Here is a 27,617-nt window from a genome sequence, read left to right as displayed (position 1 = left end):
ACAGCATGCTGCGGGATCCCTCAGCTGCCAAGCTGACCCTGGCTCCTGCCTGGCACTGCTTCCTTTTCTGGAGGGGCTGTGCTGGGACCTCCCTGCTCTGAGGGTCTTATTTCCACCCTAAATGTATTCATGGATAATTTATCCCCAGTCATTCCTGTGCTAACGTTGTCTTTTAGCTGAAATAGCTCTTCTCCTCCCTGGCGTTTACCCCGCTGATGTATTTATAGTGAGCGCTCTGTTCCCCTGCAGCCTGCGCTGTGCTGGGCATGAGCCATCGTCCTCCCATCATGGGTCTCCCAGGCTCTGCATCCCCTGGCAGTCCCATGACGCCTCTGCTCCTCTCCCAGGCTGGTTCAGCACAGGCAGATCCCCCAGGGGCCATGCAGGGACGCAAGCAAGCCCCCAGCCCTGCCAGAAATGCCTCTCCTGGTTCCTCCTAGGATTGCTCTTGCCTCTCCTGTGACTGCACGCCCATCGTGCGGTGGCTTGCAGCGATGGACTCCCACGCTCAGCTGGCTGTTTGCTCCGTCCCTCTCCTCCCTGCCGTCCCCTCCCTATCACTGTCCCACAGCGCCTGACCTCCTGCCTTGCCCATGGACCCCTGCCTGCTCTGGTCCTGCACCCCGGGCCAGCCTGCTGCTCCCTGGTGCCTGGACACCTCCCAGCCGGGGGTCTCTTTGTGCCAGGGCTGGTAGTGACCTGGGGACTGCCACCCATCCCAGCGGCTCCCCGTGAGCTGCTGCCTCCCAGCACCCTTCCCTGGTCCCTTCCTCCTGCCAGCAAGGTCCCTCTTAAGCGCTTGCTGGGCAGGGGAACCCCTGATGAGATGTCACCTTATCACAGAGGCCAGGTCAACCCCAAGGTGTGTTTCATCTTCCAGTCCCCTTCATCACGGGCTTACTGCACCCTCGGCAGCAGCCGGGCGTGAAGGCTGGGCCTTGGGTGCTGCCCAGCTACGGGGGCCCCCAGTGGTGGCCAGCCCCTGCCCTGGGACCCCCGGCCCCGTACCTCTCTCCCACCCCAGCCCCTGGCTCTGCACAGCCTCCCTGGTCTCTGCACGGTCCCCAGCCGCTCCTGTCACCATGCGCAGTGCCCCCGGGTCCCCGCTTGGACTCTTCCTGTCGCCGGGACATCATTAGAAATGTTAATTATTAATTATCACTAAAAGCCCTTTTTGCTGCATTGCTGTTCTCTGCCTATCTCTCTGCCCCGTGCTGCCTGTAACCGGATCCGCCCGCGCTCGCCTCCTGCCTCGCAGTCCCCGTCCCTGCTTTCTCTCGCTACCTGCTGAGGCACAGGGTGGGGGAGTGAGGGCAGACACAGCCCCCCATGTCCCTGCAGGACACGGCCCCACGGGACGAGCTGGACTTGTCCCCCCTGGGATCCCGGAGCTGTGGCTGGCATGGAGATGCACCAGTGCCAGCACTCAGCCTGGGGACTGCCCTGCCCCATACCAAGAGGAGACAGGAGGCCAGAGGAGGGACCTGGCTGGTGCTGCGATGGAGCCAGGGACCATCAGCTCTTCTCAGCCAGGGATGATGGGATCCCTCATGAAAAGAGCACTGGGATGGGGCTCCCTGGCTGGAGGGTCTCAGCAGGGTGGAGGCAGCAGGCTGTGCTCTAGCCCACCCAGGCAGCATCCCTGTCTGGGGAAGAGCAAACAGGCTGTGGGGAAACCTGGGGTGCTGCCGGCAGCCGTCTGGGGCTGGCAGGACCCGCGGGGCTGGTACACACTCAGGGCAGCCAGCTGCTTCAGAGAAGCTGTGCAGCTGCAGGGAGGCAGGGGGATGCCCAGCCTGCCCAGCTCAGTCTCCTCTGCCAGGGCTCCTGAAAGATTTATCAGCTCCAAGTGGATCCCGCTGATGAATCAATTCAAATCACGGTCTATCGAAAGCAGCCAGGTTCCTTCCCATGGAGCAGCGGCCGTCACCCGACACGGCGGCACTGCTACGGCCAGTGCTGGGCGAGATCAGGAGCTACTTTCAGTCGCAGCATCCCTGCGCTCTGGCTGCAGGGCAGAAACTGCCTCCTGGCAGCATCTCTGCCTGCCGGAGCCAGCCACGGTGCCCTGGTACCTCCTAGGGACCATGGCAGGATGGGCCATGAGGGACCAGGCTGCAACACAGTGCCAACGGGGGCTACCTCGAGTCAGGATAAAACCTGGATCCCCCCCAAGAGGTCTTTCCTGCTTATTCCCCGCCATCTCCTGAAGAAGCCAGGCTACCCAGGTTAGCAAGCTCCCCAGCCCCGGGGCTGTCACTGGCCACCCCATGCTGCTGCAGAGTCCTGCTGAGAGTGCTAGAAAGCAAGACAATAGCGGGAAGGAGACAACAACGATAGCTCAGGGAGAGGCGTTTGGGGGGGCAGGCTCCCAGGAGGGAGCAGGGAGGAGCACCCAGGCCACTCCTGGAGCAGTATTGATTCCTGCAGCACAAGCGCTGCCTTCTGTGCCTATTCATTGTAGATGTGCAGGAAAACAGGGAGCAAGAGACCCCAACTCCCCCTCCACAGCCAGCCCATGCTCCTAGGGGCATGTCCCCATCGCCTCCCTGCCTGCGAGCCACCGGCAGCACCAGCACCTGCCCACACCGCGGGCTGCTTCCTCACATTATACAGTGCTGTCATGAGCCACCAAGTCCCCAGGTGTTTGGTGCAATAATGCAAAGCAGATCTAATCCACCTCAGCCCCGAGGTCTCCGCAGTCCCCTCCCCGTGGGCTGAGCATGTCCCCTGGCTGCGCGTGGGGAAGAGACCCAGGGCTGCGGGTGCTCTGGGTGCCTCTGGCATGCTGCAGCTGATGGGCAATTCCCTCCTTGCCCCTGTGTGCCTGTTGCAGCTCCCCAGGGCTTTTCTCTGCCAAAAGCACTCTGTAAGCATTTGCTCCGCAGCAATAAATCAGAGGGATGTTCACATGAGCACGGGCTGGCACTGGGCTCCCCGGGACCAGGGCGCAGCAAGGCACCGGAGGTGATGCTCGGCCCCAGAACGTGACTCATTTATTTCCTGGCATTTCAGTGCTAAGCCCAGTGCTCACAGCTTGGGGGGGGGGGGGCGGTCCTGGGCCACGCTGGCAGGTCTCTGAGCTCCCTGGGTTGTCTGGCTCCTTTAGAGCCAGAGCAGAGCAAGCAGGGACTCCTCTGCACCCTGCATGTGGTCCCAGAGGGTCCCCAGAGCTGGTTGGGGGTTGACGTGGCTGCCGCAGCCTCGATACCCCAGGACGAGGTGGTTCCCTGTCCCCGGACTGTGCCTGGCTGTTGGTGTTCCTCCTGCTCACAGCCTGGCAGGGAGCTGGGGCAGCAGCCAAAACCCCTGCCCCCTCTGACACCTCATGTGTGTGCTGAGCCAGCAAGTTCTCAGCTCCCTGAGAGCCCTGGGAGTCACAGGGGGTGACAGGCTCTCTGGCAGCTAAGAGGAGGCTCCAGGGCTTTGAGGAAGGGCTGAGGGAGAAAAGGCTGCTCGGGGAGCCAGAGCAGAGCTGAGGTCACCCCGTGCTGCCTCTCCTTCCCATCCCGAGGGCCAGGGCTCAGCCCAGTGCAGGATGCTATGCGAGCGGGAGCTGGAGGCATGGCTCGCCTGCGATCAGACCCAGATCTGGGGCCACTGACAGCTCCTTTCTCTCCTGCACTGCTCCTTTCAGCCTGTGCCTCCCCACGGCCCCAGCTGACGCAGCTGCAGATGAACAGACGAGGAGAGCCAGGCAGCACTCCCGGCCCGCTCTGCCGTCCCCTGGGAGGCGCAGACACGGCAGCTTTAGATCAAGACTCTTTGGAAGCAAGAGCAGCCCTGGCTATCAGCAGAGAGCGGCTGGCTGGCTGCCGGCACTCACTCCCGCTGGCTGTGTGACATGGGCAGTGGGTTTTAGGATGCCGAGGCAGCCAGGACTGGGGTGCTGGGCCGCCCGATGCAGAGCCATGGGATGCTGCAGCTCCCACCAGCGCTGGGCTGAGCGCCTGGGGCATGGCTGGGCTGGGGGCAGACCTGGCAGCAACAGCCAACCCCCTGCCCCAGCACTGGGAGCTGTGGGAGCCCAGTGCCACCCTGCTCTGCGCAGAACATCAGTCAGCCCTTGGGGAATGGGGACTCCACTCCTGGGAAGACTCCCAGGACCCCTGAGACACGCCTAGTGCAGGAGAAGGTGGGCCACAGCCAAGCAAAGCCCTGCAGCCCCACTCTGGGGTAGCTGGCCTCAGGGGTTGGTGCAAGCGGTGCGCCTTTACACCGCCCTCTTGCCCTCAGCCCTCCCCTCTTTCCTGGGGAGCATGGGGGTGTCAGTGGTGCAATGGGTCCCTGTCCCCATGGGTGGCAATCTGGAAGGTACCGTGGTGTCCCTTGTGGGGCAGGAGCACAGACAAGAGCTGCTGGGGCTGGAGGGGACATGTGAGGATGTCTCCAGTGGGGGAAAGCGAGGGGGTACTTCTGCAGCCCACACCTCGCAGCTCTCGGACCATGCTGCTGCTGCTGCCATGGAAACTGCCATGGAGCATCATCCTGCATCACCGGTCAGGGCAACCAGGCCACTGCAGTCCCCAGCCTTCTTTGGACTCTGTCCGCAGGCACCTGGCTTGACAGAGTGGGAGAGGCTGGGTGCTCCCTGCCAGCCACTGTCCCTGGGTCACCCTGGGGCTGTGACAGGATGGGGGCACCCCTGGGTGGGACACTCAGGGTGCGGCAGGGACGGAGAGACCAGGGAAGTGCTGGCAGGGGGTGTCTGGTGCCATTCCCAGACAAACCCAGCTCCCACGTGGCCAGGGGCTCCACGCTGCTTGCCCTCCCACAAACATAAATCATTTTCTAATTTATAACATGAATAATTGATTTTGCCTCCATAGCTGGCAATAAATCTCCTGTGCGCACATGCATAAGAAAATAATAATAATGAAAGCGATCAGGATCTGCTGCCATCGATTACCTGCAAGAGGGACCACGGTCCCCTGTGTGTCATGGCGGGCTGGGGCAGGGGCTGCTCTCCGGGGGGTGCCGGGTGGCCCTGCCTGGTGTGAGCCTTCCTTGTCCTGCATGGGGGCAGGCAGCTGGGGCGGGATGACCTGAGTCTGAGCCCCCATGGCTGTGCTGGGACCCACACTGGGCAGTCAAGAAGGTCCGAGTACTTCAGGGCATCCCAGACTTCAGGCGTCAGCAGTCCTAGCCCTGTAGCTGCACCTGAGGAGGGATAAGATGCTTGGCACAGCCCCATGCACTGATGCCCCATGCAATGCCTCAGTTGCACCTTGCCAGGGTGGCAGGTAACCGGTCCGCGGTCCCTCAGCAGCTGCGCAGCCTCTGGGGAGCTGCAGAAGACGCTCTGGCTGCTGGCTGCCCCGGCACCAGCCTCGTGTCCCACCGCACGCAGGCAGTGTGCACGCTATGGGGCATCACTCCTCCCTCACCCGCACCATGAGGCTGCCTGGGAAGCAGCTGCTTGGGAATTGCATCGGAGAGCTTCGGCTCATTAGGAAGCCGGTCCTGGGGTGGGGGGGCACAGAGACTCCCTGTCCATCAGCCAGACAAACCAGGGCGGCTGCACCAGCCTGCCCAAAGCCTTCACAGCCCTGTGCCCCAGCGAGCCGGGTCACGGCCCCGCTCTGCCCTCGGCCCGCAGTGACAGCAAGCCACATGCCTACCTGCATCCCCCGGGCCGCCCCCTCTCCCCTGCCAGCCTTCGCCCTGCCTGTGGGAAAATCCAGCCCTGTTCCCCCGGGTGCCCCATCCTTCCCCCGCAGGCGCAGGCCCTGGCTCGGGAGTGCTCTGCAGCACCAGTGCTTCATTAGGAGCCGGTGGATGCACCGGTCCCGGGCACGCTTCCCTCGCTGCCCACGCTGCCTGTGAGCATGTGCGAGTGCTGGGGCCCCGTTCATTATCTGCTGGGCGCAGGCAGGCTGCTCCTCGCCAAACCCCAGGAAGGAAGCGGAGCAAACCTGCCCAGTGCAGACACCTTCCCCCGTCTGGGTGTCTGGGCAGCCGGCACGCCGGCCAGCCCGCAGCCCTGTGGCGGGAGCACGGGATGTGGCCTGGGGGTGCCTGAGCCCCCGGCAATTCCCCCGGTGCCCCCCGGCAGGCAGGAGTGGGGGTCTGCTGGCCCAGCCAGCACAGCCGCAGCGAGCACCGCTGCTCCCGCCTAGCGTGTGACATTAAACGGTAACGGGAAACCCACGGCAGCCTCCCGTGGGGTCACCCGCGGGCGGGAGCGGGCGTCGCTCTCCATCCTGCTGCCTTGTGTCCGTCATCTCCCCCAGCCACGGAGCACCCTGCCCTCGGCCCCCTTCCCCCCGCTGCTGGGTGGTGCCTGGGGGAGGAAGGGCCGCGGTGGCACCGGGGCTGCCCGTGGCGGTCCCAGCTCCGGGGATGCGCCGAGGATCAGGGCGGGGGGTGGCGGCCCAAATTCCCACGGGGTGCCGGGGCCGGGGGCTGCGGGGCTGCCAGCACGGCGGGGAGAGCGGCCGAGGCTGCCCCCGCGGGGGAGGAGCGGCCGCCCGGGGCGCGGGGCGGTGCGGGTGCCGGTGCCGCACTACAGGTCCCGGCGCTCCCCGCGGCGGGGCGGGACGGGGCGGGCCCGACACGGCGGAAGCGGCGGCGGCGGCGCGGAGCGGCGGGGGACCCGGCGCGGCCACTGGTAACGGCGGGGGCCCGGCCCTGCCCGCGGGGCGCTCGGGGCCGGGGCACAGCGGCCCGGGGTACGCGCTTTGCCCGGTCCCAGGGCTGCACGCCGTGTCCCCTGCCCGGTCCCCGGGCTGCACGCTGTGCCCCCCGCCCCGCTCTCCCCCACTCCCTGTCCCAGCCCCGACCCCCATCCCGTGTCCCAGCCCCGACCCCCATCCCGTGTCCCAGCCCCGACCCCCACCCCTGTCCCAGCCCCGACCCCTACCCCCTGTTCCAGCCCTGTCCCCCACCCCACTGTCCCTGCCCCAACCCCCACCCCACTGTCCCTGCCCCAACCCCCACCCCCTGTCCCAGCGCCAACCCCTACCCCCTGTCCCAGCCCTGACCCCCATCCTGTGTCCCAGCCCTGTCCCTCACCCCACTGTCCCAGCCCTGACCTCCACCCCCTGTCCCTGCCCCAACCCCCACCCCCTGTCCCAGCCCTGTCCCCCGCTCCACTGTCCCTGCCCTGTCCCCCACCCCGCTGTCCCAGCCCCGACCCCCACCCCACTGGCACGCAGCCCCTGGAGCACCAGGGTAACATAGCACGTTGCAGACCCCATAACTCTCCCCAACCTATTGAGTCACGGGGCGATGCCGGCAGTGACAGCCCTTGGGGGCAGGGGAGTTATACGGCATCCCTGGGTGCTCGGTGCACTGGGCTCCCATGGCTAGTAAAACATGCTCCCAGGCGCTGGACGCTGTTTTTCACGGCTGCCTGCCTGCCCTCGGCGTCCCCTCCATCCTTCGTGCTGCCTGCGGGGCTCTGTGTGCTGTCCACCATGGGGCTGTCGCAGCCCTGGGGTGGCCTGTGGCACAATGCCAGTGTCTGGTTTTTGCCCCTTGCATGTTTTGGTGTGGTCATCCCGGCCACTCGCTTTCTGGTTTGAGCACACCCAGGGCTCTGGGCTTTGCTTTCCAGGCTGCTCCTGCCCACAGAGTAGCTGCTTCAGGTTATTTTACCTTCATTTTCCCAGGCTGGGTCTCGTTTTGTTTCCTGCCTGCATTTCTCGGATCCTTTGAATCATTTCTCTGCTCTGGCCAGTGTTTGCAACACCTCTCTGCTCAGTATCATCTAGAAATATAATTACAATTCACTATTCAAGCAATAGTTTGGGAGATGGTATAAAACGATACCCTGAAGTTCAGCTAAATTGCATCTCGCTCGCCTTATCCATAAGCTTTGCCCAGCAATTATTCTGAAATAACTACCACTGGGCAAGCCAACGTCCTTCATCCAGGAGCCTGTCGCGGTGGGTGTGCAGGCTTTTTCCTCCAGACATTATGTTCTGCGCTAAGGATGGGCGCAGGGTTTATCCTGCGCCCGACTATGGTTTTATTGTCCTTTCTTGCACAGAAAATCAGTGCCTGGTTTGCTCTGCCCATCGCCAGGGCATTGGTTTCTTCCTGGCATCGTGTGTGTGTCGGCGGGTTAATCAGTTCGTCTCGGCGCTGGCCACGTCGGCCAGGTGACCGTGTCTCTGTGGAGATGCTGTTTTTGCTTTCCCTGCAGCTGTTTTTGCGAGGCCTCCGCCTCAGTTGCATTTTTCTGGTTAAAAACAGTAATTTCGCCCTTTTGAGTCATCTTTATTTTTGAGCCGTCATTAATTTTCTCTCCCTCCTTGTTTATTAATAGACCTTTTCACTTTTGTGCTGATTCTGCCTGGGTATATTTGTAAAGTCCTTTGTATTCCCCTTAGCCCTCTGTCTGTTAACTCCTTCTGCTGGTTTGTTGTCCCTTTTTCCCCCCGCAGCTGCGAGGGGACACTATCGACTTACAAATCCCCCTCCTGTCTGAAACATTCCCCTTCTCTTGTTCCAGGTATCTCCTAAGAGCATCGCAAGTGAAAGGCACGATTGAAATCTCTCTCTTTTCTCAGTGCCTTTGATGCCTTCACCGCCTCCTTGCATAGCCAGTGTTTGCTCTGGCTGCTGGAGAGCATCTTTCTCCCAGCAGCAGGGGACAGGGACGTCTTAAAGCCCGTGGGGCTGCAGGCAGGCGTCGAATGGGACGTGGCTCTCCGCTCCTTGAAGCACTTTGCTTTGCCTTGTGCCGGTGGCTCTGTGTTCTTTCCTGTGCTCTACCTCTCCCCACTAGGTAGCCGGGTCCTTCCCTGGTCCCGTCACCTGCTGTGTGAGCTGGGCAGGCTGGTCTGGAGCTCTGCTGAGAGCAGGAGAGGTAAAGGGTAGCCAAAACCTCTGACAATCCTTACCCAGGCTGCCAGGTGCCAGCATTGTGCAGTCGGTGAGCGTGCTGCGGCACGTGCCTGGCATGGGATGAGCCCTGTGAGTGGCGGGTTCCCCAGTGGGGCTGTTTAGAATCTCCTTGTACCTGCCTTTTTATTAGTCTTGTTATTATATATTTTTTTTCCCCCCTCCAAAGAGCCCAATCTGCAGCAAGCTATAAAGAGTGACATTGCGGGTGCGCGAGCTGCATGCCGAGGCTGCGTGCAGTCCCCCAAGGCTCCCGGTCCCCCGGTGCTGCCGTCCCCGTTCACTGTCAAGGCTTTAAGGTTATCTGCTCTATCGATGGGAGTATGGATTGAGTGGAATTAGAAACCTCGGAGGCTAAAAATACAGCTCCCTGCCAGGAAATGCGGCAGCCTGCTGGGAGGGTGCTGGGTGGCACCAAAACTTTTCCGGGAACTGGCACGCTCTGTGTGAGCCCCGCAGCCCGGCATCCGTGCCTGTCCCCAGGCTCCCCACGACAGGCCGTGGCTGGTGTCTCTGCCCGCAGCGGGAGAAGGCAGCAGGAGCCCTGGCTTTGCCATCAGAGCTGCGCCGTAGGTGTCCTCACCTGCTGGGTGGGGATGCAGATGATGGGGGAATTTGGCGATGCGCTGTGCAGCATGAAGTAGGGTCTGCGACGTGGTCAGCCCTGTTTTGCTGTTGTTTGTGGGGTCCTTCCCTGAAGAGGAGGGGGAGAGAAATCAGGGAGAAAGCGCTGCCTGTCTGTGCTGCAGACAGTCGCTAGAGGAGAAGCGCAGGCTGGCATATCTCCCAAGCAGCTGCTCTGAGACCTCACAAACTCGAGCCATGAGCACAAGCTCCCCATGAGCAGCGTGTTCCTGGGGACGGTGCGAGGGGAGCGTGTGCCTGTGTTGCGCTGGGCTGGTGGGCATTATGTGCCAGGCAGCTGGGCAGCGCTCCCACTGCCATGTTTACCATGGTACCGTGGTATGCCTGGTCCGGGGCTGCCTTTCCCTACTTGGTGCCGCAATGCCAAGCTGTTTTGCTAGCCAGCTCCGAAAAGTGGGGCAGCACCCAGGGCAGCACAGGCCCTTTTGGGGATGTGCTGCCCATCGCTGCCTGGCTTTGCGGGACAAGCTTGGTCCTGGAGTCTGGAAGTGGCGGGGTTGCCCTGTCCAGCATAGTGTGAATGAGACCCGAAGCCAGGGCTGTTGCTCTGCCTCCCGGAGCGTGAAATCGGTTGGTGCCGACGCGTGGCCATGGCATCGATGAAGTGTGTAATAGGCTGGGGGTAGGAAGTGTGCTGCCCTGTGGGGAAGAAAAAAGTGCTGCAGCATCCCTGCCAGCCTGGGCCAGCCACCACCTTGCCGTGCTTCTCCCCAGGCTGTGGGAAGCGGCTCTTCCCTGGCAGCGTGCAGCAGGCAGAGGTGTGTCTGTGCAGGGAGAGGATGCTCCCAGCACCAGCCGTCTGGCTAATGCTGCACCATCTGCTTTGGAGGGTGAGGCAAGGTGAACGGCAAGCTTTCGAGGAGCCCATAAATCCTGCATGTGAAGGCTTTTCTTGGAGGTGACTTGGGATGTGCGTGGAGCGATGCTGTTTGTGGCTGCTCCCCATGCTGGAAATCCTCAGGAAGCAGAGCCCGGGGGGATCAGTGATCCCCCCCAGGGGTTTGGTGATGTCCCATGGGCTGAAACTCTGGGCTTGGCCGGGAAAAGTCCTTTAGCAGGACGTGCTTTGGTGCAGTTGGAAGCTCTGCGTGGTTGGAAATGGTGGTGCTGAGGGGGCTCCCAGTGCCCCCTCCCCTCCGGCACACAGGCTGCCGCTTGGTGAGAAAATGTATAATGCCTCGGTGAAAAATGACTAATCCAGACCTTGGAGGGTTTGTAGGATATGTTCCTTTCTCATGGTCGATAAAGATAAAGGGGATCATTCTGCCAGCAAAATTAGTGTATCAAAGAGGGGGAAAAAAAATGACAAGAGCTGTGGAGACAGAAAAATGGTTGGGGCAGCCCCAGGACAGTGCCCAGCATCACCGTGGCACGAGGTGCAGGCACGGGTGCCGTGGTGATGCTAGGGAGCACTGCCCTGCCTGGGCTTGCCGGTGGTTTCCAGAGAGCCGTGAGAGACCCATCCATCACACTGAGGCAGCCGTCCGTCCATCCCTCCATCAGGAGGAGGGGATGATGCCGTGTGGCACGGGCAGCCCCAGCCGCTTTCCAGCCAGCAGTAGGCCTTCCCTCGCCTTCCTGGCACCGCTGCCGGCTGTCGGTGAGGGGCCGCGGGGACCGTTCGCGCCTCGGTCGGAGGCTGCGTGGAGGAGAGGCTAATGTACCGGAGGTGCCTCGGAAATGAGAGCCTTGGATGGATTCCTGGCCCTATTGATCCACCGGCAGTTTATGCATCCTGACATTCATAATCTCAGTTGGCGCTGATGGTCCAGATTAATGGGCCCGGGGGCTGTCCATCCGTCACTTCACATTAATTACTGAAGAGGTGTTTTTCCAGTGATTTACCTGACAGCGGCCCGTGATGAATCCCCCTAAACGGAGTGGGCAGTGATTAATCACGGGGCCCCGGCCCGGCCCCACTCTGCCTTCTCCTCAACCGCAGCGCAGCCCCCCACACCATCCGTCTCCATAAACCCTGCCTGATGCATATTTATAGGGGCAGGGGCGCCTGGCAGCTCGCAGCATGCCTGCTTCTGCCAAAGATGATGAAAAATAAATCTCTGCCGGGATGGGGCAGTAGGTGAGCGGGGCTGCAGCGTGCCAGGGTGGCAGCCGTGGTCCCGTGCCGAGGTGTCCCCGGGCTGGGGTTTGGTTTCTGGTGCTCCACAGCTGCCACGGCCTTCTCCAAGATTTTTGATGCATGAATGGTGCAAGGGCTCTGTGCCCTGCTTCAGCTGTGGCCGCTGGCCCCTGGGGCTGGGGGGTCCCAGGCAGTAGCCGCCAGAGCGGGGCAGGCGCCTCGGTGATGCTGGCAGGGTTTCCCTGCTTCGCCCATAGCCTGGTACGCCCCACCGAAGGCTGTAAGTCTGTGGGGTGCTCCGGGTGCCAAACCCCATCTGTGGGGGCAGTGTTGGGGCTCCACTGTCCATCACTGTGTGCCGGCTGCTATGGGAGTGAGGGTGGGTGCCAGGCTGGGGCCCTGACCCACTGACCCAGGCAGGGGCTGCCCACCGTGTGCCTGGCTGCGGGGCCGTTGGGATGCGGGCAGGGCAGTGACGCTGTCTCTCCTCGGCAGGCAGTGGTGGCACCATGCAGCAGGAGGCAGAGGGTGGCCGGCCGCGCCGCAGGAAGCCTGACATGGCCCTCTATGTGCCCAAAGCGCGGCGAGAGAGAGCAGCACAAGCGGCAGGTGACATGCCAGCCGGGCATCGCCGGGACCCCAAGAACTACTGCCTGGCACAGGACGCTTGCCCAGGCAGTGGCGAGGGGCAGAGGCGAAGCCCCCGTGCCAGGACACAGGCAGGCAGAGTGGTGAGGAGGGAGAGCAAGGTGGATGCCAGCCCGAAGGAGCTGCGGGCAGCCTCTGCTGGGCACTGCCGGAGGCCGGGAGGCAGCTGCCCCATCGCACTGGAGAGCCTGGGTGCATCACCCAGCATGCAGGAGCTGTGCCTGGATCCACCAGTTGCCCAGCCCTGGGATGGGCAGGACAAAGCATCCCATGATGAAGGACTTGGGGAGCTCAGCCGCGGCCGCTGGATGATGAGGACCAAGCCTGACCCTCCGTCCCCACCGAGTGCCCAGCCTGGGGCCATGGAGGATACCCCCAAGCCTGGAGGCAACCCCGCTAGCCCAATGCCCCCTGCTAGCCCAACGCCAGTGTGTCGGACAGGGCCAAGTGGCGTGTCGGAGCATTTGGGGGACAGTGCCCCAGCTCCAGGTGGGGACCTCTCCCAGTGCCTGGGAGATGGTGTCCTGCCGCCGGCAGGGGCAGACGACCGGGGCAGCATGCCCAGGCTGATGTGGGAGGCTACAGGTCTGAAAGCCCAGGGAGAGGAAAGGGAGCCTGGGGGGTTTCTCCTGGCAGGGCAGAGTGAGGGCTATGCCGCTGGGGTGCCAGCAGAGGAGGAGGAAGAGGAGAGGCAGGGAGGCATGGCTGAGCTTGCTGGGGAGAGCACCTCAGATGTACCAGGAGCTGACTGTGAAACCGAGCGCTTGAGGGGTGGCATGGGTGATGCGCCAGTGCTCCCTGGGGAGAATACCCCGAGGCAGGAGGTGGGCGGCCCATCCCAGCTCCCACCCAGCAAGGAGGAGAGCGCTGCTGGGGCCGGGCATCCTGGTGGGGAGGGCGTCCCAGTGCCCGCTGCAGAGGGAGCGGGCAGCACCTCTGCCTGCACAGACGGCAGTGCTGGGGCTGAGAGTGGCCTGCTGGGTGCTGGCGAGGAGCTGGCGAGCAGCGCATGGGAAGGGGCACCCCCGGAGAGCCACGAGCCCCTGCTGCCCCTGGAGCTGCTGCGCCGCAGCGTAGAGGGGCTCTCGCCTGCGGCCTGGGCCAAGGAGCCGGCGGGGGCAGATGAGGATGCGGGCTCACTGCAGCAGCACTGGTGCAGCCGGAAGGCCGAGGAGGAAGAGGGAGCTCTCCGCAGTGGCTCCCCAAAGGCAGAGCAGGCCAGTGCCGGGACCCTGAGCCAGGCCAGCCCAGGCGCCGAGGAGAGTTGGGACGCGCTGTTCAACGACGATGGGGACTGCCTGGACCCGCGCCTACTGGAGGAGGTACGTCCTGCGAGCCGGCGCCCGCGGGGAGTTGCAGGGACAGTGGCTGCTGCCTGCTGGGATGTGGGGACAGGGGTCCATGGGGGGCAGCTGTCCCTGTGTCCTCCAGGGTGGGTGCATGGTGGGGGCGGGCTGCACCCAGGGCATGTGGCCAGCCTGACTGTGCTGCCTGCTGTCACTGCCAGCCGTCCCCGAGGGTGTGAGCTGCCTGCGGTGCTGAAATGCCTGGGATCTCCACCTTCCCTGCCAGCTGGTTCCCATCCTGTCCCACGGTGCTGGTGAAGGTTGGGGGAGATCTTCCCTCTATGGTACATAAAGTGTACCCAGTAAAACCTGCTCGAGCGCCATAAACTGCAACTGCACCCTTGTGAAACCAGGGCTGGTGATAAAGAAACGGGCTGAGACATATGGGCTCCCATTGAAATAGCAACGGGATGTTTCCTCGAAACTACGGCTTCTTAATCAGCTGTGGCTCATTACCATCCGCTCCCGCACGCATGCAGCTGAATTTACTACAATTAGCTGCTTAGCGCCGGGACCCACACCGTTTTCCTCGCGAACGGCAGGAAAGCTCGGCTTCTGCAGCGAGGCTGGATATCCCTTATTGCATTTTAAATCAGTAGAGTCAAACCGGTAATTTTCCAAATGACATTAATGTGCCCAAAGTAACAAACAGCGCTAATATTGTTGCAGCCAGCGTCCATCCACTCCGGGCTGGAAGCAGGGTGTGAAGTGGTGGATGGTGCCTGATAACAACTTCTGGGAAGGGATGAGGTTAACTCAAGAGCATTGTTACTGAGGAGCACTGGTACCCACCTCGTCCTTGGGGCCGTGCTTGGGCTGGTGTGCCCTCGCCAAGCCTGGCGTGGGGCTGGGACAGGGTGTGGGGCACACAGGGTTCGCCTCTGGGGCTGCTCGGATGGAGATGTGGAAGAGCTTTGGGTATCCCCATCCCTGCTTGACTGCTCCCCCCAGCTGCGGTCCCCCACCCTCCAGCTGGGAGGTTGTGGTGAGCACCGGTGCAAGGGGGACGGCGCTGCTGCTCCAACAGCAGCTGGTGCACGTGGTGCTGGCACTGGCTTTCCGTGGGCTGGCACAAGGGGCATGGCTTCGTCCTCAGGCACAGCAGGGTGGCTGCCTGGCCCCGCTGGGGAGGCAGGTCAGGGAGGGCCTGTGTTATGGTACAGCCGTAGGATGCTGTGGGCAAGGTTGTGCCGTGCAGCACTGGTGCTGTGAACAGCTCTGGAGCATCCGCGTTAGCTCCCCCGTGCACAAGCTTTGAGCAAAGTTTGAGCTTTCCAGGGAGCTTCTCAAAATGGATGAATAAGAACCTGAAAAAGGGATTTATCAATTAAAAGTTGCCATCTTCACTCCCCTGCAGATTCCCATGTCGAGCCTGGTGCTTCTCGAGCCCTCCGAGCTCTCGGCAGCTCTCGGCAGGTGGACACGGCTGCTCGGGGAGGGTGCAGGCTCATAGGGAGATGGAGCCGTTGTTAATTAACAAAAAGGACAAGAAAATTAGTAGCGTTATTCCTCATAACTGAATCCTTATGCGCTGCGGATAGCCGGCAGAGAGCAAGATTTATGACATTCTGTGTGGAGGAGAGATTTCTGATAGTGGACGGCTCTTTAATCTAGCAGGAAAAAACACCATAGTGAGATCCATTGGCTGGAAGCTGAAACCAGATAAATTCAGAGTAAAAATCACTTTGAATGCAGAGGGTAATTAAGCACTGCGACCGTTTCCTTGCAGGCTTGGTGGACTCTCCATCAGCCGGCGTGGCGGGGCGGGGGCCGTGGTGCGTGCGTGCCGGCGCACACCTCCCCTCCAACTCTGGAGGTGTGCTCTCAGCGAGCGAGTGGGAGTGTAAGCGAGCGGCCCCTCTAACATGCTGCAGCGAGGATGCATCTTTAGAGAGCAGCGAGGTGTGATGGACAGGCTTCATTTCCCTTGGCCTCCTGTCTCTGCCATCCATCTGTCTGTCCATCAGCGGACCCTTCCCGGCACTGGGTGCCTGCCAGGGCTGGGGGCCGTACCCTGGCTCCCGCTCCCTGCACCACCCCACAGCTGGGGGGCTGCGGGCACCCTGCGTGCCCAGGCTGGCAGCGTGGGGGGACCTGTTGAGCCATGCCTGCTGCGCGGCTGAGCCCGGCTGCCAGATGGCTCCCGTCCTTGCTGCCCCGCCACACTTGGTGTTTTGTGAAGGTCACGGACCGCTCCAGCACTCAGCACTCCCGCTCTCTAATCATCTTCCCGGCGCCTGGCACTACCCGAGTGCTCTGCTCCCTCAAGCGGCGCCGCAGGGCTTCATCCTGCCCAGGGACAGCTCCTTCGCGTCCCCCAAGCGGGCAGGGCGTGCTGGATGAGTGTGCAGCCCCACATGGGGTGTGCTCAGTTAATGGGCGATGGTGGCGGGGCAGGCAGCTCTGCCAGCAATGTTAACCTGTCCCGTGAGCTCCATAACTCAGCTCTCCCCTCCACCGGCATCCAGCCGCCCTGGCAGCACCCCCTCACCTGCCGTGAATCCATCTTCCCCATAAAATTGTCGGAATGAGCACTTTTTATTGATTGAGCTGGCTGGGATTTATGGACTCTAACCTTCCAGCCGTGGTGTGCTCTGCTACGATCACTTGGGGGATCGGGCTGGGAACCCGGCTGAGTTATGTACTCGCTCCCCAGCACCGCGCCGGCCCCATGCTCCGGGGCAGGGGACGGGGGAGCTGCTGCCAGCTTCGGGCTGTGCCTGGCCCGGTGTTGCAGCCAGAGCGGGGCTGTGTATCCCCTCGGCCACTGACACGGCATGGTTTGGAAAGCAGAGGTGCAGCAAGTGGTGCCCACCGGCACCAATGCTGCGGGGCGGAGGGGAGCAGGGGGCAGCTGTGTCCCCCATCTCATGGCAGTGGGTGACTGCTGCCTGTATTTTAAAATGAAGGTTGAAAAATGGGAGAGGTAGAAAAGTGCTACAGCCATCATCTTTTAGGGCTGGAGAAAGCGCCCCGCTGTGAGATACTAAACGCGCACAACCCGTTTAGCTTATCACGAAGAAGATTGAGAAGGGGCTTGATTAGTGTGAGTAAATGCCATCACGGGGAGGGTACCAGGGACCGAGAGCTCTTTAATCCAGCAGAGAGGCAGAACAAGAACCGCTGGCTGGAAAGTGAAGCCAGACAAATTCAAATGAGAAACAAGGCATAAATTTTTAGCTGTGCAGGTGATTAACCACCAGAACTTGCTCCTCAGGGGAGTGCTGGCTTTTCCATCTCAGCGTCTGGGTGCCGACGGGCTGCTCTGGTGTGTGTGCTACAGCTGGAGCATGCTGAGCCTGGTGCTCCCATGCAGCGGGCAGACATCAGTCTGTCCTCCTGGCCTTGCTGTTCTGCTCCTTGTTGTTCTCCAAATGTATTTCGGGTCAGCACGTCACTGTGGAAGGAGGGATGTGCTTGGGGGTGCACGCGCTGTCTCACCGGTGCCATTCCCACCACGTCCCCGGCGGGACTGCAGAGCGTGGCAAGTGAAGGGATGCTGGTAATGTGAAAAGCAAGTGCATGGTGTGAGAGCCCCGGTCGATAACTCCTAATATCTCAACGCCATGAATCCATCTGCAGTGCTGGGGTGGGGGGCAGGGGCCGGACCGCTTCCTGGGGCGCGCTTGCCATGGATCGGGAGCTTGCGTGGGGCGGGCGGGCATGGGTTGCTCAGTGCTGTGCCTCTCCCATCCCTGCAGCTCTCGGGGGGCGAGAAGCACCAGGAGAGTCGGCAGTCACCCCGCTTCGACTATTACGGGGTCGAGCCTGCTGCACCGGACCTCAGCGATGCCGAGCTGCCCCACGTCATTGAGATCTATGATTTCCCCTCGGATTTCCGCACCGAGGACTTGCTGCGTGTCTTCTGCAGCTATCAGTGAGTCTGCCGGCAATGCTCCGTCCCCGGCGCTGGGGTCCCCTGCCTGGGCTCTGCTCCAGACCCCTGCCCACCAGGTGCCGATGCCTTGCTGAGCTTCCCTCTCTCTGGCAGGAAAAAAGGCTTTGATATTAAGTGGGTGGACGATACGCATGCCCTGGGCATCTTCTCCAGCCCAATAACAGGTACCGCTCCCAGTTCGGCTGGGGACGGGCAGAGGGGAGACATCCCTGCCTCTCCTGCGGCCGGATCCTGGGCATGGGGCTGACCCCACACGCAGATGCCGCTGCTCTCTCCCTGCAGCACGCGATGCCCTCAGCACCAAGCACCTGATGGTGAAGACTCGCCCGCTTTCCCAGGGCACCCGTGCCTCTAAAGCCAAAGCCAGGGCATACTCCGGTGAGTGATGCTGCCCCGTGCTGGCTTGTGCCATGGTGCTTGTGCTGCAGCATCTTGATCCCAATAACTGGGGAGGGCCGGGGCAGCCAGCACGGCTCTGCAGCGCCTAAGCGCTGCGGAGCCGTGCCAGCTCCCCCCTCCCTCCTGGGATGCCCCTACTGATGTTCCGCATCTCCGCTCACACAGACTACCTGCAGCCGGCCAAGGAGCGCCCTGAAACATCAGCCGCCCTAGCCAGGCGGCTGGTGATCGGTGCCCTGGGGGTACGCAGCAACCAGACCCCAGCCCAGCGAGATGCCGAGCGGAGGAAGCTGCAAGAAGCCCGGGGTGAGATCTGGATGCCTGGGGGGCTGCGGTGTGGGGGGACCCTCCCCGTGGATGCACCTTCCCACGGGGTGCTGGGTGGGAGGGGGCTGCGCCAGGGTGGGCCCTGGCCACCTCCGCGGGGAAGTGGGTGGCTGTGGGGTGATGGGGACATGGGGTTGACCCTCCTCTTGTCTCTGCAGAGAGGAAGCGCCTGGAGAACAAGCAGCGGGAGGATGCCTGGGAGGGCCGGGAGTGAGTCAGGAGGCTGCACCTTACCCCTGCTGGGAACCTCTCTGCAGGCAGGCAGGGCACCCTGCATCTCGGAGCGGGGACGGATGCTGCACTGCATCCCAAAGTACTGGGCTGCTCCACCAAAGGGGCTGAGCAGGGTGCGCGCAGGCTGGTTGGTGCCATGCGGATGCTGTCGCCGTCAGACAACACTGCCCGCTCTGCCCAGGGCAGGAACCCCTGTGCTGCCTGCTGCAGCGGGAGCAGCCGGTGGGATGCGGGGAGCTCGGCAGCGAGCATGTGGGGCGGCCCTGGCCACCTGGCAGGGCCTTGCGAGTGAGAGTTTCTGTCCTTTATTTTGCTAATAAATACCATTTATTTTATTTGCCTGGCCGGGCTGTGGCTCTCCGTGCCCCTGTGTGCTGGGGGAGGGTGTGCATGCTGGCGGCTGCCGTGCATGGTCCCCGCCGCTGTGGGGATGTCCACCCCTCCCAGGTGATGGGTGTCCCCGACGGGTGGGTGGGGGGCGCAGGCAGGAGGGGTCAGGCAAGGCAGGGGGCAGGAATGTGCTGGCAGGGACCCTGTTTACTTCCATGGAGCAGCTGCGGCCCCAAACAGCGGGGCTCTTGTTGGTGCACGGGCAGGGCCGCCTTCCCGGCCCTGTGCGGGGCTGTGATGTGGCTGCGCTGGCGGGCTGGAGGCTTCCTGCCCTGCCCTGGGGTGGGGGCGTGAGCTGGCAGCTGGGACCTGCCTTTGGCTCCTCTGCTTTGCATCGTCTCTCAGCAACCGAAAAACAGCTCTGCGTGCCCCAGCACTCCTGCCCTGTAGCCCCCCAAACTCTCGGGGCCACAATTTGTGGGGGTCCCGTGCCTTTCGCAGCAGGTGGGGACGGTGCTTTTCCGCCACCCCTGCCAGCGGTTTGCGTGTTTTCAGTTGTGGCTGACTCGCCCCAGCCTGCGCTGAAGGGCTTGTGTGGCTGCCCCGTGTCCCCTGGCTGTCCCCCAGCTTGGCGGCGGTGGAGCCGGTCACGACCCTGCGGCGGTGGCTGCCTGCCCCCGCACCAGTGACGCTGCCAGCTGGGAGCCGTCTCGGCTGCTGCTTCCCGGCCACTTGTGGCTTGGCAAGTGGAAATTTCAGGGCGCAAAGCTGCTCTCAAGCTGAAAGCATCTTCCCCACCGTCCGGCATCCCTTGAACCCCGACCATGGCGGAGCAAGCCTCTGCCAGCATGCACCTCGCCATGGCCCCTGCCCTCGGGCCACCCCAGCGCGTCACCGCTGTCCCCAGCAGCTCCTCCACGTGTGGGGACCGTCACATGTGGGTACAACCCAGCCTGTTCTGTTTGTGCAGGGCCAAGGTGGGTGCTGGCAGCCCCCCACCCTGGGCTGGTGTCTGCTGGCAAGGTAGGGACAGGTAGGGATGTGCAAGGAGAGCTGCCCAGTAGCTGGCTTGCTGGGAGCTGGTCAGTACAGAGTGTGGGTTGGTGGCGAATATTCCCATTTATTTCCTTTAAAAAAAATTTGCCAGAAACCACGGGAGGAAAAAAAACACAGAGAGCAAGGGCACGGTGTCCCCACCCTGTGCCCAGGAGCAAGGGCTTCAAGGGGCAGAGTGGCCCCCATCACTGCTCCTGGGGCTGGGACGCTGCCAGGGCAGCCTGGGAAAGCCCGGCATGGTGGCTGCAGCTGTAGCAGCCGGTGGGCTGGCTGCTGGCCTGCGCTGCCACAGAGCTGGCCGGGTCCCTTTGCATGCATGGGTTCAGTCAATTCAGGGCCAGGGTGCCCTGGCTGGCAGGGACCGCTGGCGGTGAGCTGGAGCCGCCTGGCACCAGCCACACGCAAGCAGCCGAGGGGCTGGTGGCCCTGGGTGGCAGAGGGGGGACACTGCCTGGCCGGGGGGACATCGCCTGGACCAGGGTTGTTCCCGGCTGGGGACCAGCTTCATGGTCTTGGTGCGGAAGAGCGCAGGGGAAAGAGCAGGGGATGGTGGGGTTGATAAGGGGGTACCCCCTCTCCTGTTGCACAGCACCCCTCTTCCATCACAGAGCACCTTTATTGAGGACAGGACTGGTGCACGGGTGGCACTGGCCAAAGCCTGTCCTGAGTTTGCTGGGACTAGGGGGCCAGGCGGGCAGGCTGAGGTAGTCATCCTGGGGGGCACTGGAGCCGCAGAGGTGAGGGCTGCTGTGGTACCCAGGCCCCTCTCACAGGTCCTGCCAGCAGCACGGGGCTGGGCACCCCGGGGCACTCCCTGCCGGCCCCGGTGCTTGTCTTCATTCTCTGCAGCAGCATCAATGAATACAAAAGTCTTCGAGTCCCTGAGCTCAGTCTGGTGCTGCCGGGGCACAGGGGCCGGGGTGCAGGAGCTGAGCTACCCCGCAGTGCTGCCGGGAGCGTGCCGATGCCGGGGGATCATACGAGGTTGTTGGCCAGGCGCTCCCGTCGCTCCAGATCGCTCACCACGTCGGCGCCGTAAGCATCGCCTGGGGATAGTGATGGCATTGGTGGGGGGACACAGGACCTGCAGGACCCCCAGTCCTGCCACTTCCCCCCACCCTGCCCGCCATGCCCCCTCTGCTCCCGTCCTTCCATACTTGTGTGGCAGCCGTGCATCCAGATGCGCTGCCCGTCGTACTTGCACTGGCACCGCATCACATTGTTGGAGAAATCTGACTCGGCCACCTCATGCTTGGGGTTCACAACCACCTGGGGAGGGCGAGGGGCAGGGTTGGGGGCACCACTGCCGTGCCTTGGCCAGGCAGAGCTGTGGCATGCACTGTGGGGTGCAGAGCAGCACCCCGATGTGCAGGGTGAGGGGTGCTGGTGGTGCCCATGGAGGATGGCCCCCAGCCCTGAGCTCCGGTGGCTTGAGGCACACCCTGCCCCTCCGTCCCCGTACCTGGAAGGTGTAGCTGCCTGGCGGCACATCAGTGATGTCGATCCACTGGCAGTCGATGTCGTGGCGGTAGGTGTCCCAGCACCCCGCGCTCACACCCTGCTCCCCAAAGTTGGCGCAGGCGAAGCGTCGCTGCAGCCCTGAGGGAGGGAGGGGAGGGGAGGGAGGGCATGGGCAGAGACCCCTTGGGGAGCAGGATGGGGGCGGGGTTGCTGGCAGCTCTGCAGCTGGCACCTACCCTCGGGGCAGTTGGTGTCCTCCAGGCAAAAGCTGGCCTTGTGCCCTTCAGCCACCTTGGAGCCGTTGAGCGTCAGCAGGTCGTAGTGGGTGAAGACCTCGATGCTGTGGAAGTGCCTGCGGGGACAGGGGCTGAGCACGGGGCCGGTGCCCGGCCGGGGAGCATGACCCAGCCAGGAGCAGGCAGCACCCAGAGGCTCTGAGCAAATTACAGCCTTGAAGCCAAATAAAGCTGTAATGACAGTGCCGGCGTGGACGCTGCTAATTACCCCAGGCGGGTCAGCCTCTGCGGGACGGGTGCCACCGTGCCCTGCCTGGCGTGGGGAGGGGACAGCCCCCTGCCAGCCCCTGCCCATGGGCCACTCACCGGTGGCACTGGTGCCAGGTCCAGGCGTGACGCCCCATCCTGGGTCGGAAATCGGCTCTGCCCAGGTTGTGGATCTGGGAGGAGAAGCGGAGGAGGCGGCGGTGGCCATAGGGCCAGTGCATGTGGTCGGCGGAGCGGGAGAGGCAGCGCTCCTCATGGGCGCAGTACAGCAGCCCCAGCGGCCGGTCCTCCAGGTAGGCTGTCTCCTGCACCAGCTGGGCGTTCATCACCAGGTCTGGGGCATCTGGCACAGAGGGGATCGGTGGGGATGGAGCAGGCGATCCCTACCCTGCATAGCCCCTCCCCACTCTCTGTGCCAGAGAAGGGGGGGTGCTCCCTCCCAGCGGTACCACATGGGCTCCTGGTACTCACAGGCGGTGCAGGTGACCCCCGCCGAGAAGCGTCCCCCACCGCTGGGGCAGTGGACAGGGCCGTGGCGCTGGCACTGCTGGAGGGCCAGCTCGGTGCCGGCGCAGCGCACCCCACTCACCACCACCCGGGTGGCATTGGGGCTGCCTGCCCAGTACCACGTCTCCTGGGCAGAGGAAGAGCACAGCGCTCGGACCAGCCCTCGCACCCCCCTGTCAGCACCCACCCTGCCTCCCCTGCCAGCTCCCCTGCCCCAGTGCTGCCACCAGGGCTTGTAGCCCCAGGCTGTCCCATCCCAGAGCCCCTGGCCACCCTATGCCCACGCCATGCATCCCGTTGGACTCCTTGCAGCCCAGGCTCCGGGCTGGGACCCTGCTCACCTGGAGGGCATGGCTGGCAAAGCCCAGCCCCAGCTGCCGGCAGACGACCATGGCCTCATTCAGCCCCCACTGCGCACCGCACACCGTGCCCCACTGCAGCTGTCCCTGCACTGGCACCAACACTTCCACCACACCCTCCTCGGGGCTGCGGCCCCCGGCCAGCCGCACCTGCGAGCAAAGACAGGCTGAGCTGGAGTGTGGAGCAGACCCCCAGCCTTCCCGCCCAGCGCTGCAATGGGGCAGGCAGCCCCACGCATCCATAGAATCATAGGATCATAGAATCATTAAGGTTGGAAAAGACCTCTAAGATCATCGAGTCCAACTGCCAACCCAACACCACCATGCCCACTAAACCATGTCCCTAAGCACCTCATCTACACGTCTTTTAAATATTTCCAGGCATGGTGACTCAACCACTTCCCTGGGCAGCCTGTTCCAATGTTTAACCACAATCCAGCTGAACATCTCCCCCACCTTCCTCTCTTTCCCTTCCTCCCCACAAGACCACTTGTGCCACCAGCTCATCCTGCAGCTCCCCATCAGCGTGCTGCTCTGTGTCCTCCCATCTGCTGGGCCACCCTGGGGCTGCTCTGAGCATCCACATCAGGCACAGAGCTTGGGGGGCAGGGGCTGTGCAATGGGGCTGGGGCTCCACAGGCTCTGGGGAGAAGGCAGGGGCTCACCTGGCTCTGGAAGTCCATGTGGGGCACGTGGCAGCGAACGGCAGCGTCAGCCTCGTGCCGGCACCCGCTCCGCTCGGCATCCTGGAAGCGGCACTCACCCAGGGAGCGCTCATGGCCGGTACACTGCACCTCACTCATGTGGATGGGTCCTAGGCCTGAAGCAGATGGAGGGTCAGTGCTCCCTGCTCTGTGCCTGTCCTGGAGCAGGGATGTCCCCCACCCTCCTTCTCCTGGTCTGGGGGTTCCCTACGGGCACGGGGCTGACTGTGGCAGGAGCAGCCAGGGGAGCCCCATCCTAGTGCAGGCTGGAGCTGCCTGGACATCCCAGGATGCTCCAGCAGCACCCAGTAAACCAGGGGCTTTCCCCATCGTGCCCCTCCAAGCCCAGTGATGCCCCAAGTCCCTGCCATACCATGTGCCTCACCTTGGCCCATCTGTGCTCCCACCAGAGCCTGCTTTGCCGTCCCGTAGCCCAGCTGCCTGCACACCACACTGGCTGCGGCCAGGTCCCACTGCTTGTCACACACGGTGCCCCACTGCCCGTGGCGCAGCACCTCCACCCGGCCCTCGCCGGCGTGGGTACCTGCTCGCAGCCGCACTGGGAGGACCTGGGCACGAGGAGCAGCCGGTCAGTGGCCCCAGGGCACATCTACCTGCCTGCACCTTGTGCAGGGTGCAAACAGGGTGGCCGGGTGCTGCCCAGCTCTGGGACCCTCCATCAGCAGGATGGGGCATGGGGCCGTGCTGGGGCTTACCTTTCCCGGGGAGGTCTTGGTCCTGCCCTTGCCTGTGCCCTTCTGGAAGGCAGGGCCGGGGAGGCAGCTGACGATGGCGTGCATGCCACGGGGGCAAGCATGCTGGCGGGGGGCTGGTGGGGCCACCTGTGTGGGGCAGTGGGCCAGGTGGGGCTCCGCACCCTGGCACCGCACCCTGTGGACCCAGAAGCTGTTCTTCTGGCTGAGGGTCTTCAGGCTGCCGAGGGAGAGGAGCAGGGGCCAGCATCAGCTCAGGCGCCAGAGACTCCTCCACCCAACGTCCGTGCTGGGTGCCCACCCAGGGTGCCCCTGCCTGCCCTGCCCAGGGCTGAGCCCTACCTGGAGTTGGGGTCCTTCAGCTTCATGTTCCAGAGCTTCCTGTGGGTGCACAGAGACAGGAGGTTGGAAGGGGGCCGTGCCAACCCTGCAGGGCTTAGGACCCCCCACCCCATCATCCCTGCCCTCCCTGCCACCCCATGGTAGGAGCTGGAGCTGAGGGGGGGGGGTGTCCTCCCACAGGATGGCAGGGTGAAGACAGGTCCTCTCCCCACTGGCAATTACCATGCCAAGCCCGGCTGTGCTGCGTGCCCCAGCGGGACTGCGCGACTCCTGGCACTGGCAGGGGCTCATTATGGGCTGTATTTATAGCCCCAGCCCGAGGCGGGGGCGGAGGGGCCAAGGGCCACTTGCCTCTCTTCTCCTTCCACCCACGCTTTGATGGCCACGGCCGGTGACTGTCCCCACGGGCCCCTGGCTGCTGCTGAGCCCAGCTCTGCCCCTCGTCAAGGCCCCAAGAAGGGGACCCAGGCATGGCCAGACCATACCAGCACCCCACACACCCACTCACATGTACATCTTTTCCCTGACACCCCCCGGTCTCTTGCCCCCACAGCATGCCCGGCCAGGCACCCTGCCCCACGCGCCCCATGGCTGCAATGCAGCTCTCTCGCATCCCTACCGGTAGAAGCTGGTGTTGACGTGCTTCTCCCGGGGGAAGCCCAGCATCCCACAGACCACGCGGCTGTTGTTCCTGGTCCAGCTGGCGTCACACAGCTGCCTCCAGCGCCCGTTGTGCTTCACCTCCACAGCACCCTCCATCACTGGCATGCTCAGCTTGGCCCGCGCCAGGATGGGCTTGAGCCGCACCTCCTCCAGGCTCAGCCCCAGCACCTGCTGCAGTGGGCACAGGGGCAGGGTGTGCAGGATGGGGACAAGGGGAAGGGTCAAAGAGACCTGCCCCAGCCCCCCCATCCATTCTGCTGGGCACTCACCTCTCCCAGGTGACCAGAGGTGGTGGCCTGGGGGCGGGCGCCAGGCAGGCGCTGTCCCGAGCACACCACGCCGGCGTCCTCACCGTGGTGGCAATCGCTGGTGCCCCAGCCATTGTGGACGCACTCTGCCAGGGAGCCCTCACTGCCCCCACACTGCACGTTGTCCAGCCAGATGGGGCCTGGGGGGGAGCACACAGGGCTGGGGGTCACCATTGGGGGGGGTCCCCATCTCCTTCCCCAGCACCACGGGCCCCATCCATTGACCCCACAGGCTGCCCGCACCCACAGCCCCCTGAGCAGGCTGCCCCAGCCAGCGCTAAGCACGCTGCCCTTGCCAGGACCCCCTGCCCCCCCATGCCCCACTTTCCCCCTACCTTCCCCTTGGCCGTAGGTGGCACTATGGGTCCAGGTGACAGCTGCGGTGTAGCCCAGCTGCCGGCAGGCGACAGTGGCCGCGTGGAAGTCGAAGCCGTCGTCGCAGACAGTGCCCCAGCGCCCCTGATACAGCACCTCCAGCCGGCCCTCCCCGGCCGGCCCCCGCGGTCCCACCAGCCGCAGCTGTGCCGGGGCTGGCTCCTGCCCACTGGGGGCCACCCAGCACAGCAGCAGCATGGGTGGGAGCAGGATGGGGCTCATGCCAGCCAGCATCGCCATTGCGGGTCCGGGGGTGGGATGCCTGGGGACAGCCCAACACTGAGCCCTTGGGGACCATAGCGAGGTGGGGGGGTGCTGCTGCAGTCCCCCCATGCCCCAGGAGCTGGGCGATGGTGGAGGGATGTCATGGCCCCTTGCACAGCAGTGACATCCCTGTCCCTGCACTGTGGGGGATGCAGGGGCTGGTCCCTGTCATGCACAGCTCGCAGCGTCCCCCACCCCATGGTTCAGCCCCAGGCCCACACCCACCTGCCCCTCACCAGGGGCACCCAGCTTTGGCACAGCCCCCCCAGGCACTCACTGCCCCACACTCAGCCCTACCTGCCAACAGCCATGGGAACCCCCATGAAATTATCCTGCCCTTATCGCTTCCTGCCTGCCCATGCTTCGGGGCATGGGGGGGGGCACAGACACCCCCCCTTTATCCCCTACCTGAACACTGTGCCAGACACCAGAGTCCCCTCCCCATCCTGCACACAGCCCCTGTCCCCCATCACCCCACCTCTCCCTCTGCATCCCCACTCAGAGCATGGGGTTGCTGCCTGCCCCCTTCGTGTGCCCAGAACCCCCCCCTCCCCGGGGCCATCCCCGGTACTCACCCTGGCAGGGGGTGACGGTGCGGGACAGGCAGCAGCGTGGGGCAGGCAGCGGCGAGGGGACGCGGCGCTAGCTCACGCCGGCCTCCAGCAGCTCTCCTGCCACCGAGCACCGCCTGCCGCCGCTTTTATGGTGCAGCGGGGTGGGCCGCCCCGGGTGGGGGCCCACGCTGCCCAGCCCGGCCCCAGCCCCCCCGCACCGTGCCTGGAGCCCAGCCCTGCACCCTGCCCCCCCCCGGCCCTTCTCTGCCACCCTGGGGCAAACCTGTCCCTGCCCCAACCCCTGCCCCGCCCCCCCCCCCCCCCCAGCTTGGGGTGTCTGAGCACCCCTGGGATAGCCCCTACCTGCTACTACCTGCCCCCAGAATGAACCCAATGCACCCAGTCAGGGATGCCCTCCCCCCAGCACCACTGCACCATGGGGCTGGCCCCCAGCCAGGCAGAGCATGGGTTTTCTGGGCGTGACAAACTGCCACGCTAGGGACATTCCAAAAGGACACCCCTTGCCCCTTCCCACGCAACTCAGCAGCTCAAGTGGGCACGTGGGCATGGAGCTCCTGGGACTGCTGCAACGGGGCCAGGACCTGGGGGGCACAGAGACCTGGGGGGGCTGTGGCATGGCACCAGGAGCCCAGAGTAGGGTCCTCCTGGGGCTTGGGGCATCACCTGGGCCATCCCTGAGCCATGCTGGCTGCTGGGGTCCCCAGGCACAGCCCCCCTTCGTGGGACGTGCAGATGGGGGATGCCCACCCCCCCGAACTGCCCTGGGAGCAACCTCTGGCTTGGCGTGCCATCAGTCCCCGGGACACCCCGCTGCCCGCCCCGCCGTGCCATGCCGTGGAACAGGGATAAACAGGAAGCCCTGTGCCCTCGCAGTGGCCAGGGGCCGGCCAGGAATGTGCCGGTGGCCACCGGGCTGTTTGTTTGGAGTCAAAGCAGCTGGTTCCTGCCAGCAGGAGCCAGGATCAACACGGCTGGGAATAGCCTGTGAGCTCATCGCCACTTCCCGCGGGAGCCTCCAGCACCCCCGGGG

At 63.8% G+C, this 27,617-nt stretch overlaps 2 protein-coding genes across 2 annotated transcripts; one reads left to right on the top strand and one right to left on the bottom strand.

Moving 5' to 3' along the window:
- Positions 1-6,580: 6,580 nt before the first annotated feature.
- On the top strand, positions 6,581-18,762 carry R3HCC1L (R3H domain and coiled-coil containing 1 like). The gene is made up of 7 exons (XM_076338099.1): positions 6,581-6,610; positions 12,071-13,545; positions 17,271-17,446; positions 17,561-17,631; positions 17,750-17,845; positions 18,032-18,172; positions 18,352-18,762. The coding sequence occupies exons 2-7, from the start codon at positions 12,085-12,087 to the stop codon at positions 18,405-18,407; spliced, it is 2,001 nt and encodes a 666-aa protein (XP_076194214.1). The 5' UTR covers positions 6,581-6,610; positions 12,071-12,084; the 3' UTR covers positions 18,408-18,762.
- Positions 18,763-20,418: 1,656 nt separating this feature from the next.
- On the bottom strand, positions 20,419-26,648 carry LOXL4 (lysyl oxidase like 4). The gene is made up of 15 exons (XM_076338098.1): positions 26,588-26,648; positions 25,709-26,010; positions 25,335-25,513; positions 25,022-25,236; positions 24,403-24,441; positions 24,064-24,280; positions 23,733-23,916; positions 23,309-23,463; positions 22,626-22,793; positions 22,249-22,411; positions 21,877-22,120; positions 21,511-21,626; positions 21,276-21,412; positions 20,971-21,082; positions 20,419-20,859 (listed from the first exon to the last, which is right to left on the bottom strand). Exons 2-15 carry the CDS (start codon positions 25,986-25,988, stop codon positions 20,789-20,791), a joined length of 2,280 nt encoding a protein of 759 aa, XP_076194213.1. The 5' UTR covers positions 25,989-26,010; positions 26,588-26,648; the 3' UTR covers positions 20,419-20,788.
- Between the last annotated feature and the right edge of the window lie 969 nt (positions 26,649-27,617).

Source organism: Aptenodytes patagonicus, chromosome 5 (assembly GCF_965638725.1).
Source record: "Aptenodytes patagonicus chromosome 5, bAptPat1.pri.cur, whole genome shotgun sequence".
NCBI classification, from domain to species: Eukaryota; Metazoa; Chordata; class Aves; order Sphenisciformes; family Spheniscidae; genus Aptenodytes; species Aptenodytes patagonicus.
The sequence above is the reverse complement of the archived record's forward strand: the minus strand, read 5'-3'. Positions and strand labels throughout refer to the sequence as shown.

Bases quoted from the DNA above. Each gene is read 5' to 3' on its own strand.
- R3HCC1L (XM_076338099.1), top strand. From the start codon at position 12,085: ATGCAGCAGGAGGCAGAGGGTGGCCGGCCGCGCCGCAGGAAGCCTGAC. The intron at 17,447-17,560 runs GTGAGTCTGCCG...TCTCTCTGGCAG, and splicing joins CGTGTCTTCTGCAGCTATCA to GAAAAAAGGCTTTGATATTA. The intron at 17,846-18,031 runs GTGAGTGATGCT...CCGCTCACACAG, and splicing joins CAAAGCCAGGGCATACTCCG to ACTACCTGCAGCCGGCCAAG.
- LOXL4 (XM_076338098.1), bottom strand. From the start codon at position 25,988: ATGGCGATGCTGGCTGGCATGAGCCCCATCCTGCTCCCACCCATGCTG. The intron at 24,281-24,402 runs GTAGGGCTCAGC...CTCCCTCGGCAG, and splicing joins CTGAAGGACCCCAACTCCAG to CCTGAAGACCCTCAGCCAGA. The intron at 21,627-21,876 runs GTGAGTGGCCCA...CTGTCCCCGCAG, and splicing joins ACCTGGCACCAGTGCCACCG to GCACTTCCACAGCATCGAGG.